Source organism: Zeugodacus cucurbitae, chromosome 5 (genome assembly GCF_028554725.1).
Source record: "Zeugodacus cucurbitae isolate PBARC_wt_2022May chromosome 5, idZeuCucr1.2, whole genome shotgun sequence".
NCBI classification, from domain to species: domain Eukaryota; kingdom Metazoa; phylum Arthropoda; class Insecta; order Diptera; family Tephritidae; genus Zeugodacus; species Zeugodacus cucurbitae.
The window spans coordinates 5,656,900-5,675,872 of NC_071670.1; the positions used below are offsets into that span (position 1 = coordinate 5,656,900).

At 35.3% G+C, this 18,973-nt stretch overlaps 1 protein-coding gene across 9 annotated transcripts in view; it reads left to right on the plus strand.

Moving 5' to 3' along the window:
• LOC105208533 (uncharacterized protein CG43867) overlaps window positions 1–17,861 on the plus strand; it is a 349,073-nt gene extending 331,212 nt beyond the window's left edge. For 5 of the 9 annotated variants that reach the window (XM_054232672.1, XM_011178424.3, XM_054232676.1 and 2 more), the window contains 10 exons: window positions 3,670–4,860; window positions 4,924–5,161; window positions 6,551–6,921; window positions 7,050–7,472; window positions 7,539–7,821; window positions 8,034–8,146; window positions 8,253–8,462; window positions 13,406–13,501; window positions 13,722–14,063; window positions 14,753–17,861. In XM_054232672.1, the coding sequence (XP_054088647.1) occupies window positions 3,670–4,860; window positions 4,924–5,161; window positions 6,551–6,921; window positions 7,050–7,472; window positions 7,539–7,821; window positions 8,034–8,146; window positions 8,253–8,462; window positions 13,406–13,501; window positions 13,722–14,063; window positions 14,753–16,051 (4,566 nt within the window). In that variant the 3' untranslated portion in view covers window positions 16,052–17,861. The remainder of the gene's footprint in view (window positions 1–3,669; window positions 4,861–4,923; window positions 5,162–6,550; window positions 6,922–7,049; window positions 7,473–7,538; window positions 7,822–8,033; window positions 8,147–8,252; window positions 8,463–13,405; window positions 13,502–13,721; window positions 14,064–14,752) is intronic. The other 4 variants (XM_054232673.1, XM_054232674.1, XM_054232675.1 and 1 more) reach the window with 4 other exon arrangements.
• Window positions 17,862–18,973: the final 1,112 nt, after the last annotated feature.

The window sequence follows — 18,973 nt, forward strand, 5'->3', positions numbered from 1 at the left end:
AAAATTTTAATTAACAAAACATCGCATAACATAGAATGACCGATTGCCTAACTGAATAAATATATTTCAAAGAAATATTTTAGACCAAATTGGAAAACTAATTTTTGACAACGCAACGCAATATAAAAACATAGAATTACTTACCAAAAAATAAAAAATAATAAAGTTTCTGAGCAACTTCTAACAGAAACTCTTAACAATTAGTCAATCCATTTTACCGTAAAAAAATTACATAGTATTTATAATAATATTAAATTAGCATAACATCGCAAAACATAGAATGACATAGAGATGATTTCCTTCACTTGACAAATAATGTATTACCCACAAAGAGCAAAAATTGGAAAATTTAGCTTAACATAATACATTCTAAAAAACATAGCACAGCAAACCACACTTAAAAAAATAACTAAATTAATTTTTTGAGCAATTTTTAATAGAAATTCATGAAAAACTCATATAAAAAATATAGCACTAAAATAAACTTTAACTAATATAACATCGCATAACATAGAATTACATAGCATCGAATTGCAGAGCTCAAAACCAACTTTAAGTGTATAAAATTCCAAAATAAATAATATTATTAGAAAACGGAAATGAAATGAATAACATCGCACAACGAAATTTAAAAAATACGAAATAAAATAAACTCAAATTGATAAAATGTTATGAATATATTTTATAATAAATAAAAATTAAATTTAAAAAACATCGCATAACATAGAATGACATAACATCACATTACATAGCTAAACATCTTTATATAATATGCCTACGTAGTACAAAACCATCATTTAAGCTTTACCTAAGTGTATTTTTCTCTTAAAATTTAATATTAAAAATAACGCTAGAAGATTTGGCATCTTCACCTACTCGACAGAGATAATTTTCACTCTAACCAAGCTACTTAACAGACAATACAACAGTTACCAGCTTAAAATTAACCAACTTGCCTACCATCTACCGACTTGAAATGAACAAAAGCGATTGTCTGCTCATGAAATTGCCACTTAAATCCTTAAATCTTTCTTCAACTCCACACATAAGCAGAACTTTTGTGTCTGAGGGCACTGATTGCATACATACCCGTATATGTATGCACTTAAATGCTGCACTTATGCTGCTTTGACAGCATACCGTTATCTTTGCGCTGCAGCATAATTAATGTGTACAGGTAATCCCTTGCAATAACACAAACTCACACTCACTCTTATATATTCCGAACAGCATCAGCGAAGCAACATTAATTGCATCCCGAAGTAAAATCTTGAAAAGAAAGCAAACTAAAGTTTAATGATACCGTTAACGCCAATGCGCTCGTAAACGCCTTACAACTTACTAACTACACTGATTCTAAAACTTTTAAAGTTCTTCTTAACGCCTCAAGTCACCTGACCTTTAGCGCTTCTTCACAGTTACTTCGTATTATTACAACAAACTATGGTAACACTTCGTAAATGCTTTAGAAATTTAATCAACTCGTTTCTCTCTCCCTCCTAGCTTCTCAATATTGCGCCAATAATTTTTTTCGAAACTTTTTCTCACACAACTTAATTACTTTTGTCTTACGTTTCACGGTGTAGAACGGCTAGGGTTGCATTTTAGTGCAATAAATTGCAAGGTGGTAGACGAGAGGTAATCAAAGTGGGAACGCTGGGTTACAGCTATTCTTTATTTATGATTTTTAGTGGTATAAATGGAATGGTGAACTGAGTAAAATCTTTCAAAAGTTTATCCATAGATCTTTTGAGGTCCGCAAGTAGAAAATTTTGGTTCTGAATTCACTTTACAGTTTAGAAGTTCAAAAAATCTCTTCTTGTAGAGATTATGAACTCGGCAGTGTGTCTTGAGACTCTTACTTTTAGGTTTCCTAGCAATACCAGCTAAGTATTCTATAAGTTTTCAATCACTATTACATTTTTCGAGAACTTAATAGGGTTCGCTACTAGCATATACTCAAATCATTCATCTATAGTCAGGATAGATTTTTAGTTTCAGCGAAGAAGTGTTTAGCTCTCACAGGCTAAAAGAGTAAAGTATCTACTCTATTCCAATCTAAACTGGACGCTAAACAAGATAGATTTATAGTTTCAGAGACAAAATGTTTAACTCTCTTTGAGATAGCTTGGCGCATCCTATTACTTCTTGGATGCGGTCTGGTTAGTATTGTCGACGAAGGGAATAGTTTTCGTTTCAAAAAACCTTTTGAAAACCTGACACAGCTATCCACTTACTTAGAACTACCAAACTTTCAAGGGCTTCACGTTACTTTCGAAACATTGACCAATTAACTACAGTGATGGTTGAATCCATTAAACGTGAGAGTCTTTTATAATATACTGAGACTGTAAAGTTCAGATTAGCTTATGCTTCTCAGCCTATCGAGCTTATTTGTAAAGGGTCCAATAAAAGTTTTTACTGTACATAGATTAAGGAAGTGGGGACTATAATCATTCAAGAAACATTGAGACGGAAGAGCTGTTTTAAGAACCGATTCTAGAGGTTGATTTTTAAGCTAGAGCAGTAGTCTGCTATTTAGTTGTTCTCCCGAAGAGTGAACATATCTTTCTCAGAATTCGAACTACACCTCAAATTCAACAAATATTCTTCTATTTTTGATACTTCTTTAACTCAAGCTACCTTTTGGAGCCTATCGTAATTTTTAAACAATAAACCACTCCATCCGCATTATTTTCCACTGCAAGAAAGAAAGAGACTCTAACCAACAACCTTCTTAACATTACTTCCGAACACAATAACTTAATTTGTCGCATGCGTGCATCGCGTATCGTGATTTCATGCGCTAAACGGAGGCTGTGGAGACCGTAGAACACGCTAAGCTGCTGCATACGCTTCCAGCCTCCACAAACTTCTCGCTGTTTGGCGTAATAAATAGCAGAAAACCAACAACAGCAGCACTTAAATATCTAAGTTTCACGCCAAGTTTTATAAACTCTTTGTCTACACGCGTGTTGGCGGCTTCGCTGCGCGTCTTAGACACGCTAACATGCTGCTAAGACTATTTTCCCCTCCTTGTCATGCCATAAAGTTGCTGTGGTGACGACTGTTTCGTTACATACACATCGGCCTGCAAGTGAGAACTCGCGGCAATGGTAGCGCTAGACCACCCGCCGTTTGCATGACTCAAGTTCGCCAGGCAACCCCTTTTCGCGTAATTCGATCTGGGCGTTGCTTGAGCGCAAACCAAATTGATGCGTCGCTCGACGTTGTGCAAAGAAATGTTCAAAGTTTTAAATTAAATTAACTTTATCGCCAACTGGTTTTGGGTCGTTAACTATTAATTGGCGTTAGACGATATTCAAATATGTTTGCACTTTTGTGGGCGTGTAACGGTTGTGTGAGCAGAAAACTTTGCAGACAACCACAACAGGGTAGAATTTGCCGGTGAAAGACGAACGTGTGGGGAATCTCTATTCAAATTCGAATTTAACCTCAAACCTTTGAAATCCCAGAATTTTTGCAGGCTCATGTAACTTGGTAAGATCAGTTGAAATTCAGAATGAAGTAAACTAAAACACGGGACCAGGATTTGGTCTGTCGATAACTCGCCGAATAATTTTTGTAGCACTCTGATCTCTCTATTTTCATATAGTATATTCCCTGCCAACATACTAATCGCCTCTTTCTTATTTCCTCCCATTTCAGGTGCGGGCTATGGAACAGCGGCTGAGTGAATGGCCCAAACCACCACAGTCAGCCACCAACTCGCCGATCCATCAAAGCCAACAACAATTGCAACAACAACAATCAACACTAACCGCACAGCAATCAGCTAGTCTTCCCACCCAAGAGGCTGAGAAAACCATCAACTCATTGGAAATACAAGTTGAGGAGCAACGTCAATTGCGTCTACACGACGCTCGACAAGTCGAAGCTAAAGCGGCCAAAATCAAAGAATGGGTCACCAATAAGCTACGTGAACTTGAAGAACAAAATCAATTGTTACGCGAACAGAATGTCAAATGTAATCAACAATTGGAATTGTTAAAGAATCATATCGCCAATCAATCGAATCGACACAGTATAGTCGGCCCGCATCCAGTGCGCAATAGTCTGAGTTTGGATGTACAAGAGTTCGCCGACTCGGCAGAGGGACGACGTCGCAGTGAAAGTTTAGATCCACAAGAGATCATCAATCGCCCGTTAACCGCTTCATATCCGCATCATCAACATCGACGCAACCTCAGCATGGAACCGCAAGAGCTCGAACGGAACTTGGTTGCGGCCGTCGATGGTTTAACGCTCACACCACTAGCCAGCATCTCGAAAGCGTCCACAACGCGACCGGACAGCTCGGATACTGATACAGCGCACGATTATGCTGAGATCTATACACCGTCGTGTGAGAAGCTACCAGCTTGGATGAAGAACAATCCAGCGTTGATGGCGAGCGGCGGTAATTCGAGCACCACTACCACAACCAGTGATTTGGGTGTACCGCGCCCGCCAACGCCACCATTACATCGCTTCCCCAGCTGGGAGGCGAAGATTTATCAAGTAGCCAACGATGGCTTGAGTGGTGTGAGTGAGGAGAATCTAGTGCAGCAGCAGCATGATATTCAGCAGCCACACTCCCAGCCGCCACCCGACATACAGGAGTCCACAAGTGGCGCGGCGTCGGCAGGCAGCAATAGCGCCTGCAATACGCTTGCGAATGGTGGCGGTCATGGACGTGCTACGCCTTCAAATAACGGTACATTGGGCAGTACGCGTGGCGAGTCGGTTGCTGGCGGCAATGGTGTACCCGGCACACCACAACTGCCCACACGTCAACAGCAGACTGCAAGCGGAGGTTTCTGTGATATATCGGTGCCCGTGTATGCCACCGTCAAAGGGGTGAGTGTGTAACCTCGTTTTTTGTAAACTAAAAACTCATTTTATATTACCATTAACCTTTAGCGCGCTTCCCAAATACGTTCCATGCCCTTCACGGGCGACTCCAGTGACGACTCGAGCGATGGCGAAGATCATGCCGTTATGCTAACGCACAATTCACACAACTCATCGAGCACCGACAACACGGAAACATCGACATCGGGTAGCGCATCAAGTCCATCGAAAAGTCTAAAGACATCGTCAAGTTTGAGTCCGGCTAAGCGTAGCGGTTCAGAGAGCCCAAAGAATACGAAAGCTCGTGGTATGTATGAAAGCATGTAATGGTTTTTTGGGAAAACAACGTAGCTGATTGTGCTTGCAGACCTATGTATAAGTCGAAACACCTAACCAACAACAACTAAACACCTATACTCCTATACTAACTAATTAAAACTATCTCTAAAACGGAAGCTGAATGCACTCTCTTAGTTTTTTAAGTTTTATTGTTATTTTTTTTTGTTATAAAGTACAACCAGTTACCCTGTAGTTCCCGACTGTGTAGCTCAGTTCTTTATTTATGTTAATGAAAATGTTAGTTTTTATTTAGTTTTCCTTATTTTCCTAAATCCATAGTAGCCTTCTAGAACCTCTGAACCTCTTACTCTTACACTTACTACTTAAAGTCTATTTACTCTGAAGCTTTCACTTTTTCATGCAAATTATGCAATTCTTGTCGCTATATTCTGAGCTTGGCTGTCAGGGGCTCATCAAATATTGAATTTCAAGTTCCTACTGAACTATCTCAGTATTTTATGTTAATTAAATGACATCCATGAGTTTTTGTCTTGAGTTAGGCTCTAGCATTTCATTGCGAAAACTTTGAGATCTTCGTAACAACAGACTCTTCATAGAATATTCCATACATGAGCTAGATTTGCTTTCGTGTAGAGTCAAATTGTCTTTTCATATACTTTTCACGATACCTTTGGACTTCAAAACAAACTTTTTACGGTGTTCCGGTAGCCATTCTATATCAGCTTCTAAAGAAGTGTCTTAAAGTCGTATAAAAGAAAGCGATTAAGCCAAAAGTCTTGAAAGATTCCTTCTACTATTACATTATACTTCGCTCCTCTGTTCCGATCTGTGTCCTTCCATCTTATTAGTCTATATACGTCTAAATTTTATTTGAATCAATAGCTACCGAGCTCCAAAATGGCTGCCTAAGCTATAATATATATATAAATAATATAGGTTGATGATTTACTCTAACTTTATCGCAAGTATGACGTCATTACACAGTACTATAATTTTAATGTAATTTGAAGGATAATACTACTTCATATTACATCTTGTGCTCGGTCCGACTGAGTCCGTCCGTATATAATATCAATCGATCTCAACCTAACATGTATGGTACGTCCATAGTAGTAGTCTAGTAACCTCCATCCGTCATTAGTAGTCTAGTAACCTGTAGTCCGACCTCTCCACAACTTACCAAACTCTCAGTAATATTTCTTGAATTACCAATAATTTTTGCAAATAAAATACATTTTCTAATAATTTACTTTCTATATGCACCCATTAAATGTCCTGGTCTCATTAACCTTACTAAACCCACCGAAAAAAATTATAAATTAAATCAAAATTCAAAATATTTGGCGCACATTTCCAATAACTTTGTAACGTAAATGATGAAAATTCTCTTTCGAAGCTCACCAAATGCACATATCCAACACACATTACACCAACACAAATATCAAACATAACAATCATTACAACACAATGCACACATACAACAATACACAACATTTGGGTCCTTACACCAATACACAAACATTACCGTTACCAAATCACAACAACAATGCCAACAATCACGCGACTACCAACAATCATCTACGTCTCCCCCACATGCGTGGTACAGTAATTTCAGATATTTCCTTTGAATCAGGCCTGTCGGATGATTATGCATTGCCACCGGATGCGGTATCTGAGTCCACATGCATGGATGCCTCCATGCCGTCGCTGCTAATGCGGCAATCGTATGTGGATTCGCCGAGTAAGAAGATCGAATCGTTGGAAAAGGTGAGTACTAATAAGAGATCGGATCAAAAACACTACGTTTTCTCTCTAACCCAATCCTTATCTCATGCTCTAACTGTATCACCTTTTCTCTCTGTCTCTCTCTCTCTCTCTGCCGCTCCCTACCTCAGATGGGTCATCTCGCCAAACTCGGTGGCAAACTGAAGACCTGGCGCAAGCGTTGGTTTGTCCTTAAGAATGGCACACTCACCTACTGGAAGAGTCAGCACGATGTGAATCGCAAGCCACAAGGTCAAATCATGTTGGATGAGGCGTGTCGCATTAATCGCGCCGAAGGTGCTTCCACATTTGAGATTGATACCGGCAAAAAGGTTTACTATCTCACCGCCGACTCCAATGCTACGATGGACGATTGGATACGCGTGCTACAGAATGTGCAGCGTCGTAATGCGACCAAGCTGCTGTTGAGTCGTGACGATCAGAAACCCACCATACAGGGTTGGGTCACTAAAGTGAAGAACGGACATGCGAAGAAGTGTTGGTGTGTGCTTTTGGGTAAAATGTTCCTCTACTTTAAGGCGCCGGGCGAGACGGTAAGCATGTTTTGGAAATCCACTTAAACTTTTATTAAACTCACATTATCGTTGCTTATCCACTAGAATCCACTCGGTCAGATAAATATGCGCGATGCACGCGTCGAAGAAGTCGAACATGTTTCCGACTCCGACTCGGAGGAACGTGAAGATCCGACACAGAGTCAGGCACGTCTTACCGTTGCCATTTATCCAGCACATCAAGGTCCCACATACCTTATACTACCCGGCAAACAGGAACGTGATAATTGGCTATACCATTTAACTGTGGTGTCGGGTGGTGGTCCAAATGCGGGCACACAATACGAGCAACTCGTACAAAAACTTATGGAGACTGATGGAGATCCCAGTGAGTAGTTTATTATTATTATTAACATCGTGCGGATTCGTCAGATATCCAACGGAGTTTCATAGTAGTTGTCTTAGTTAAGAGTCCAGGGCTCAAAACCGTGAATATCTCTCGGCAGTCCACGAATCCATCGCCTGATAATGAATAACTTTATAAGAACTCTAAATTCTCTATTTATTACTTCATAACCCCACTTTTCGTCTTTCTTCCAGATTGTGTTCTATGGCGCCATCCAATTTTATTACATACCAAAGACGCCATCACATCACCGCTTACCTCGCTACACTCGGAAGCCATGCAGCCCGAAGCTATTAAATTGTTTAAGGTAAGCTCCAAGCAACCATTTAAATTCGCTTCTATAAGTTCTTCATTCAAATACAATGGATTTCCATAAACCCACTTTCTAATCGTTCCTCCTTTCTTATCTGCAGAGCATTCAACTATTTATGTCGGTGGCTGTCAACCAACCCGGCATCGATTATCACGTCGTCTTGGCACAGAACGCCCTACAACACTGCCTGGACATGCCCGAATTGCAAACGGAAATGATTGGAATTTTAGTGAAGCAGACTTCGCGGCACACCGGCCAGAAGCTTAGTGTCGGCGTCCAGGTAAACAAGAAACTGGGCAAGCAAACGCGCGTAAGTTTTTTAAGTTGCAAAAGCTTTTCATGTTTAGTTCCCTTGTTGTTTTAGTTTTTGTATTGATTTAGTCAGTTCCTTTAGTTTTCATTTACGTCATAATACGTTTGTAGAGTTCCACGTAGCGTATTAGTGTCGATTACTACTAACCCAAATTGAACTAAAACAAAGCACCAAATTAGTTGAATAGAACGGTAGTTATTTTAGTTTATTTTGTTTCATTTTTGTATTTACTCTTATTTTCTGACATGTTAAACTCCATAACAGAATTTAATTCTAATCTAACGTCCTTTGAAATGTAAGAGCTTATACGGCTCCGTACTCCCTAGATAACAAGCCCTTCCTTTCATAACTTAATTGTTTACCAGTCGAGTTTTGTCGAGAGTTATCAATAATAATTCTTCAAAAGTCCATCAACCGTTAAGTCTATCAATTTCAATGTTTTGCATTTGACTTTAAAAGCTCCCAAAAATTTGTATTAGGACGAAAACTCTGATCCGCTTGTCAGATATAAAAGGATGAACTATTAGAAAACTGTTTAAACTTTTAGACCCTCCGTTATTGAATTTTTGTATTGTAGTTGTTGTTGAATGATGTTTAGATGTTAGTCCTTAGCTGAATATGAATCCGGTCCGTTCCGATTACACAGTTTCACCTCTCGTAGGCATTCTCCGTATTTAGGATCATTTCATTATGTTTAGAAACACTCGAGATCTCTATTTATAACGGTCTTTTCGCTTCACAGAACTCACACTTGTCTCTGCGGAGCACTTCAATATTATTCCATAGATGAAGACCACATTAGATCTGAATTACCTTCAAAATGATGTTGAACTGTTTCAAGTCACAATAGAGTTGAAGGTTGAAGTTCTTTGTATGAGATCGACCTAAGATAGGAATTAATAAAAAGGTTTATTCATACCATATTTTAATTGGACCAGATTTCCTTGTCTCAATACCTCAGTGAGTGCCTCTCATTTATCCGCAAGGGCAGCAGTCTTAACAACCTCTGTTGTAGTACTGACTTCCAGTTAACCTTTTAAATAGTTACTGTGGCCCCTCTGCTATTTTCTTGCATATTCCAAGCGATGAGTTTTAAAGATTCTAGCTCTTCGTACAACAACGACACATTCATTTTAAGAGAGTTAAAGTTCCGAAGAGTTTTTAAGCTACCGGTGTATAGAGAGAAAGCTGTCTATACAACAATATTTTCACTTGCATTTTCTCATTATTAAAATATTTTATTAGTTTAATTTCTATAATTTATTTTATTTTTATAATTTGCATTTTGCTACTTAAAGAATTTTTATTTTACACTGTAAAAAGATGAATTGACCTCGTCACTTGTAAATTACTTTTCAATGCGCTTTTAAAGAGCTTGCGATCGCCTGAGTAAAAAGTGAAATGTAATATAATTTGTGCGTGTTTTTAACCTGTGTTACAAATACAATTGCACATAACGGTACACCAAAACATCATTCACATAAAGTAACATAACAAAAGCAACATAAAAATTGGATAAAATTAGGGTGTGGAAACTCCTGTGGTATCTCAAAATTATAAATTTGAGAATATTTTCAGAATTTTAGATTTCATATATATTTATAATATATTTTTGGATGCGAATTATTTAAATTTAGATACACACACATTTGGTCTACTTCTTAAAAGGCAATAGGAACTGTTTAAAATTATTTAAGAACACATTTTTATAGGAAAATTAAAAAACAATTAGTTTGAATTGTTAGGAATATATTCTTTTTAACTAATTTACTTCATTGAATAATTTTTGTTTTTGGATATTTTGAAAAATTATTTTAAAGAAGAAATAATGTTTCATATTTATTTTAAATAAAAATTATTTTTATAATTAATTTTGGTGATTAGTATTTATTCAAATTTTATTTTTTTAATTTGAGAAAGAAAAAAAGTATATATCCAAATTTTGTTGGTTTGTAAAAAAATTTACACTGAAAAAAATATACAACTAATCGAATTAATAATTGAAGAAATTATAAAATATAAAATAAATATACTAAATATTTTATTTTTTTCTTTTTAAATTTGTATTTTACATAATTTATTTTCTGTGTAGATACTTGCATGCCCAGTAGTCAACTTATAAAATTAAAAATGATTTAGCATTAAGCATTTTATAAATTGTAGCGTGTGCTTGTCTATATTAAACATATACTTACATACATCAAAGCTTTATTCATGCAAAATATTAAGAAAATTTTATTTAAAAAAATCCCAAAATATATATTTTTTGTGAATAAGGCTAACTTTATACTAACATATTTAACAATTTCCCCTCATAACTGTCTTTCAAATATGAACTAGCCACTATAATAGCAAAATATATGTATATTCTATATTCTATTACAAAGAATGAAAATTAAAATATTTTTTAGAAATATTTTATAAAAAAAGGAACTAAAAACAACATTTTTTGTAAAAGTTCAAAACAAAATCTAAAAAAAAGAAAACAACATTACTTTACTCACTTAAGCAACAAACCTTATTTAAATGCATATATGTAAATACGAGGGTGTGTTGAATAGTAATCGAATCACCATTATCCACAAAAAAGCTTCAAGTTAGAGACACTTCGACACTTTATTGGAGGAAATTTGTATGAAATTTGGCTTATAAACGTTATTGCCAATTCAAGTGTTCGAGTTATGCAGAACTTCGAGTTAGAGACACTTCAAGTTATGGAAGTTCAGCTGTATATTTGTATATATGTATATATTAAATCGATTTTGACTTCTTCAAAGCGGTTCTGCGAATTTTTTCTATATAAATAACGAGAATTTAACACACCCTCGTACTTAAAACTATGCATATACAGAATTTAACAGCTCAATATATAACGAATTTCACAAATATTTTATTTATTTATGAAAATAATAGCGTTTCACTCGTGCATATGCATTAGAACTCAAAAAATATTATTCATAAATGTCTAAATAGATACATATAAACATACTTACATGTATTTGCTGTAAATTTTTATTACATTTTCGTCACTTAGAAAATAAACAAAAGTCTGCATACTACATTTGTATGTAACATAATAGATACTGACATATTTTTAAACTCAACTTATACTCTTACACTCAAACTATTTCATCCCTTTCACTCATCTTGTTTCTGTCAAAATTTGGATTTGTAAATTTTGTAAATTATATATTTTATAAAAAATATATTTCAAATATTTTCGGTTTCTACATAATCAGACTTACATCTTACACTCAAATAATTACACAACAATAGTTTTTACTCAAAGAACACAAACATACGATTTGTTGTTTACACTTTTTTCAAACTCACTTACATCAATTATGAAAATAATAATTAATAATTAGAGTTAAACTCAAACTGATCTTCTTAGTCCACTCAACACAACCTTAAACAACTTAACTCAATATTACACTCACTCATTTTTTTTTAATTTGGCCTTACACACAATTCTCTTCTTGAACACAAACTTTTCTCTTATAAATCTTTCACAATATTTTTTTAACTCTCTAATATAATTATGACGCTCTCATAACGGTTTTACACACGATCTGTTGTTAACACTTTCCTATACTCAATAATACTGTGTACTAAATTGAGTGAAACTCAAACTCAAACAGCTCAACTAAATTTTACACTCACTCAATTTTTATTTTCATTAAATTTTATGTTGAGTTTCTCATAGCGTTTACTAAAATTTACTCAATGCGTGTCTGAACTCTCTTGAGTGTTATTAATCTCACTCAGTGTTTCTTTTTTATTGTAAAAAATTTTATTACGCTCTTAACTTAGCAACACTTTTCAAAGAATCATATTATTCTTTCAGTGTAATTTATACTCCCATTTATATTTCTACAGCTTTCTATAAAATATTAAATATAATAAATGCTTATTTTTTGGTATTTGTTCAAATTTTTTTTACATCTAATATGAAATATACAAAATAATAATATAAAAATGTTTGGAAAAATATAGGAAATGCTTTTTAAATTTACAAATAATTAAAAAATACACATAAGTTTTAGTTTTTTTTTTAAATAATCTTTTCTAAACAAAAATTATATAAATATTTTTTGGAAATTTTTAATTTTTTTTATTTGATATTATTTTCCGGAAATTTTTTAACTTAAATTGTGTAATTTTGTTTTGAGAATTTATTATTTTTTAATTTTTTTAATTGGGAATCAAAAATGTATAAAAAATTTTAAAAGAAAAAATAATTAATTAAATATTTTAACAGTTTTTAGTGATAATATTAAAAATTAAAAACAAATAGTTTAAATGATTTAGACTGCCACTAGCAGGCATTTAATTATTCATTTCTGAAAATTAGACATTTTAAATTTTAGTGAAATATATTTTCTCATTAGAAAAAAAAATTTAATAAAAAACATCACAATTTTGTTTTGAAAATTTTAAAAATTCTTCTATTAAAGTAGAAAACTTAGGAAAACTTAAAAATTCATAGTAAACACCATAAAAAACAAAATTTAAAAAAGTTTAACAACAAGCGAAATTTACACACCACCCACCCAACACCCATACCACGACACCTCCAAATATACATATTTACATGCGTAATTACATATATGTTTAGAAAATATGTACGAAATTTTAAACAAAATTTGTAACGCACCAAACCAAACTCAATACCTTTTTTTCTCTCGCTCTCTCCGCTCTTTTTGTTTCCTCTTGTTTTTTGATTGTTTCTTTGATATACGTATGTGCGCTAACATGCCTCAATCCAAAACTCCAAAAAACCAAATTTGGTGACGCGTCCCAACCCAAAAATGGCTAACAAACTAACTATAACCCGCACTCGCCACACGCCACTCGCTCGTTACATGTTTAACGAATGTTGTGTGAAATGAAAAATGAAAAACCGAAAAAAATTCGAATTTGTAAATCGAAATTTACAGCAACTACTACTGTGCGCCACGCAGAGTCTATTCACTTGTGATACACAACAAGGTGGCGCCGCACAGGCCAACGGCAGTTCACCAACATCCATACAGGTATGGGGGGAAATTAATAATTTACTAACAATCGTACATGTAACTAACTAAATCAATTTTGATTATGCATATAATTCCTCTTACAAACAATATAGCATGCGATTTCCGTACAGTAATAACTGAGCGCTCACGATTTTCGCTCAATTTGCACTTACAAAAAACTACTCAAATTGTGTACACTAAACTTTTCACGCTCTCTCTCTCTCTCACTTTCACACAGGCACCTGCACCACCACCCATCATCGATTGCAAATCAAATCCACCTGCCTACTCGTTCGTCCAAGGCTGGCAATTGCTCTCACTCGCCGTCTCACTCTTCGTGCCCAAATCGAGTCGTCTTCTCTGGTATCTGAAGCTACATCTGTCGCGTAATGCGGACACGAAAACCGAAACGGGTAAATATGCGGCCTATTGTGAACGCGCATTGGAGCGTACATTGAAGAATGGCGGTCGCGAAACGAAGCCCTCACGCATGGAGGTGCTGTCTATATTGCTGAAAAATCCATATCATCACTCACTGCCACATGCCATACCGGTGCACATGATGAATACCACGTATCAGGTGAGTGAAGACTGCGAAATTCTGTTTCTGAAGTTGTAGTGAGCTCGGTCGGTCTCCTTGTAACTTATGAAAAACAACGGACAGATCTTTGATATACTCTCGACTTTCTTCGGTACATTTATATTCATTCAAAGGATAAGTATGTGCCAAGTAAGGTTCTTAAAACAAACCGGTCGGTCGGTCAATCGGTCATTTAACACGATCGATCAGTCCTTCATTTGCAACTAACCAGCTAAATAAGTTTAACTCTAAAGACCAGTGCTCCAGGTCGCCGAAGCTAAAAAATATTTGAACCATAACTCGAATGCCTTCTTTCCTCTGATATTCAGTGGATCGGTTAACAAGATCGGTCGGTCTTTCATGTACAACTAACCGGCTTAAAAAGATCAGCTCTCCAAACCGACTATCGGCTGGTCCAGTTCGTCTGAGATAGAAAATATTTGAACTATAGCTCTAATGACTTCTTTCCTCATCTGATATTCAGTAGATCGGTTAGCAAGATCGGTTAGTTTTCATTTGCAACTACACGGCTTAATAAGGATCTATTATCGGCTGATCGAGGCCGCCTAAGCTATAAACTATTTGAACCATAGATCTAATAGCTTCTTTACACTTGGATTCCTTATAAGAAGACATGGTCACTTCCACCTTTTTACTAATCTTCACCTTTATTTTACAATTTATTTCAGGTCGTCTCTTTCGACGGCTCGACTACTATCGAAGAGTTTCAAACTACGCTCGCACAAGAGATCGGTACACGCGACGCCACAAATGGTTTCTGTCTCTTCAGCGACGATCCAATCGAAAAGGATCTGGAACACTATCTCGATCCGCTCGCTAAACTGTGCGATGTCATCTCCAAATGGGAGACGGCTTTACGTGAAAAAGGTTCCGGTAAATTCGAAAATACACGCGTCATACAATTGACCTACAAAAATCGCCTTTATTGGCGGCACACAGTCAAATTCGAAACGGACAAGGAACGACTGCTGTTTTGCTACCAAACGAATGCACAAATCGTGCAGGGACGTTTTCCGTTGTCGCGCGATCTAGCGCTCGAGTTGGCCTCGCTGATGTCACAAATCGACATGGGCGACTACTCGCACGAAAAATCACGCGGCACGGGTAGCAATGTTGGCATCAAAGCGCTCGATAAATTCTATCCCTACCGCTATCGCGATGCGCTCAACGCCGAACAGCTGAAGGAGGTGCAAGAGTTGCTCATCTCGAAGTGGATGCTGCTGAAGGGACGTTCAACGCTCGATTGTGTGCGCATCTACTTGACCTGCTGCCGCAAATGGCCCTACTTCGGTGCAAGTCTCTTCCAAGCCAAACCGCGTCACTCTGATCAGGCCATGGCCTGGTTGGCGGTTTCCGAGGATGCGCTTAATGTGCTCGAGTTAAGCTCGATGACACCAATGGCACGCTATCCGTACACATCGGTGATGACTTTTGGCGGCTGTCAGGATGATTTTATGTTGGTTGTCTCCAATGAGGATACGTTGGCTACGTGCGGCACACAAGAACAGAAGCTACTCTTCGCCATGAGCAAACCAAAGATACTCGAAATAACACTGTTAATCGCCGACTATATGAATGCGCTCGGCCACACTGTGCCCGGCACGCCACAAATGAATACGCTCACCCGCAATGGCTCACATCGTTCGCTGCGTTCACGTCCTGCCGGCGGTGGCACTGGTACCGGTACTGGCACGGGTACCGGGCTCGGCGGCTGCGGCACCACCACAGCTGGTATGTCCACCAATGCGACCACCACGGCGCACAACACACTCAACTCGCATGCCACGCACACGCTCAACTCGACACATTCGCATACGCTGAGCTCATCGCACTACAGTGGTGGCGGTGGTGGCATCGGTACACATGTCGGCAGTCATCAGGGCACCATGAGCTCTTCACACGGCCATGCGCATCATCATCAGCCGGATATATTGAAGAGTACGCCCGATCATCAGCGCATCAAGTAGATCGCAAGAGCAAAAGTGTAAATAATCTAGACATTAGGCGATTTTTTATTATTAGTGTGCGCGCTAAAAAGTATGTTAAGTTTACGATTTAGGGATCGACGACTCAGTTAAACTATTTCTATCGACTATTTCTAGATCTGAATCTAGAATCGAGCTGCAGTTGCTTATAGCTAACAAGCTACACAATCTTTTTCGTGCTACTAAAGCTCGCACCAGGTTTCGATGGTAAATAAGTAAGCGCAACTTCCACAAAAACCGTTAGGTATTGCTCACAAAAACCAAAATTTCTGCTCCAAAGTTAAAATTTATTTTTATCAAAAAAGTACCCTTAACTTTGTGAAGCTTTTATATAGCTTTTGAAGCTATAACGACATTTCCTGGGCTCGGAAGTCTTCCAATGCCTACGAAGTATTCAACCATATCGAAAAAGATATAACTAGAGCCCGAACCGTTTTCGTAACTCTATGATTAATACTCATAACTTTCTTTTTTAATTAGAGACGAAGCTACTAAGAAATATCTTAAGTTCTTTACGAAAGAATTGTCATGAATCGAAAGTCGAACTGCTATGTTTCCTATTTAAAAAAACAATAACAAAAATGAATGTTGAAGTTAAATTATATACAAACAAATGTAAAAAAAGCGGCAAATGTTGTAACGGTATTTTAGAGTTACTAAACGAAAGTTAAAGTCATTGCCAAGGAAGCTTTTTCAGTTTTTGTGCTTCTAAGACTTTCGAAGAGCTTATTTATCCCTTAAAAAATTACAAAAAGCCAACAAACTTAATACTATTGATGAAAGCTCAATAAAGTTTTCATGATCTTTTTATCCCTTCAAAGCTTTTAAAGCAATTTAGAAGTTTTTTAATCGAAACAAATCGACACTGAAAGCTTATTAGACATATTAATTGAACGAAGAGTGTTTCAAAACATAAAGCTTAGTAGCAAATATTAGTGACATCTCAATAACGCTTCCAAGACTTTTTGTTTCTCTTCAGAGCTTACAAAACAATTTAAAAGTTTTTTTAAATATCTTTTTTTTTTTAATTTATAGAAGAAAGACATTTTGGTGTTTTAAGTATTTTATAACGCTCATAATAAATGTTTGAATAACTTTCAAAAGCTCTACATATATAGAGTATAATTCGAAAGGCATAGCTTAATATATTTTTTACAAACTGTTAAGACTCTGATGTAATAAGAATATTTGCAAAGATTTGAATAGTCACCTTTCCCTAAAAGCTCAAATAGCTTTAAAGCTTTTACATAAAGTCTTTGCGGGCGTAAAAATTTTCACAGTTTCATTAAGAATTTTATACATATCTATATAGAGTATAATTCGAAAGTGAAAGTTTAACATATGTTTAGAAAGCTATAAAAGCTTTGTTGTAATAAATAATATTTGCAAAGATTTAAGTAGTTAACTTTCCCTAAAAGCTCACAAAACTTTGAAGATTTCAATGGCATCTTTAAAAAGCTTTCAAAGCCTCAGAGCTTTTGTTGAGAATGCTGTTGGAGCGCAAATGTAACCGTTTGCATAACTTTTAACAACTTTTTTACAAAATTATAATGTTATATTTAAAAAGCTTTCAAGGCCTTAGAGCTTTTATTGAAAATGATATAGGAACTCAAATGTTATGTAAATACAATCATTTGTATAGTTTTCAACAACTTTTTAACATAATTTTAGTAAGCTCTTGCAAATCTTTCGATTTTTTGTCCTGGCTTAAAAAGCTTTAATTGAAAGCTTTGTGCGTTTGTCATACATTTTTTCCGAAAAATCATAATTGAATACTCTGTCTGTTAGTTAGCACTAAAATACCGTTACAAAAGCACATGAAATGTGAAATCAAAACGAATGAGAGTATAAATACAAGCATACACACTTATATATGTACATTTTATAGCTAAGTTGCACTCATTGTTATGCTGAAAGTCACAAATAGTATTTTTCTTATTATTGAAATGCAATTTTTCACTACAAATTTATTATATTTATATATACATACCATACTTGAATATATACACTAAATGTATTGTAAATTACAAAAAAAAAATACTAAATGCAAAAAAATAAAATTAATGAATTGCTGAAACAGTTAAGGAAAAACATAGCAATTAAATTTTAGAAAAAAATAGTATTAGCTTAAAATAAAATAAGTAATTATTATTATTATTGTATGTGTAACTGTTTGTATGACATTTTGTGCCGCTGCGTGACATGGCGTTATATTTAGCTATCTGGCTTACATACATACTCATATACATACATACATATATATTTAAAAATATATACAAAAAGAATTGTAAAATTAGCTTAGTATTTTAGCGATGTAAATAATTTATAATTTATAGAAAACACAAAAGCAAAGAAAAAATGCAAACAAATAGAAATTTTATGTGAAAAAAATTTTGAAAAAATTACAAATTCAACACACAGTACGCTTTAGAAACGGAATAATTCATATTAGATTTAGAAATCGAGAAATCGAGCGAATTTTGACATAAACATACACACAAGTCTACAAACATAACAGCTATTTGGCAGTGCCAAACCAAAAACTTTTACAAATTAACGCAAAAAGGTAACTCAACACGCTCTTAAACATTTTAAGCGCACTCACCGAAGTTTAAAAAATATCTATAATTTATTTGTAAACTATAAAAAAAATTATTTATATCATTTGTAAATAATATTTAACTTTTTTAATTTTATTTCTTTAAAAATGTATTATTTTTTTAATTTTTTTGGACAAAAAATTGTTTGAAAAAGATTTTTTATTAAACAAAATCATTTCGAAAAAAATATATTGCAAATAAAATTTTAACCTTTTTCAAATAATTCTCAAAACAATTATAAAAAAAAATATTTTTTAATTTTTTTTGAACAAAAAAATTATTTAAAAACTTTTTTTATTTTATA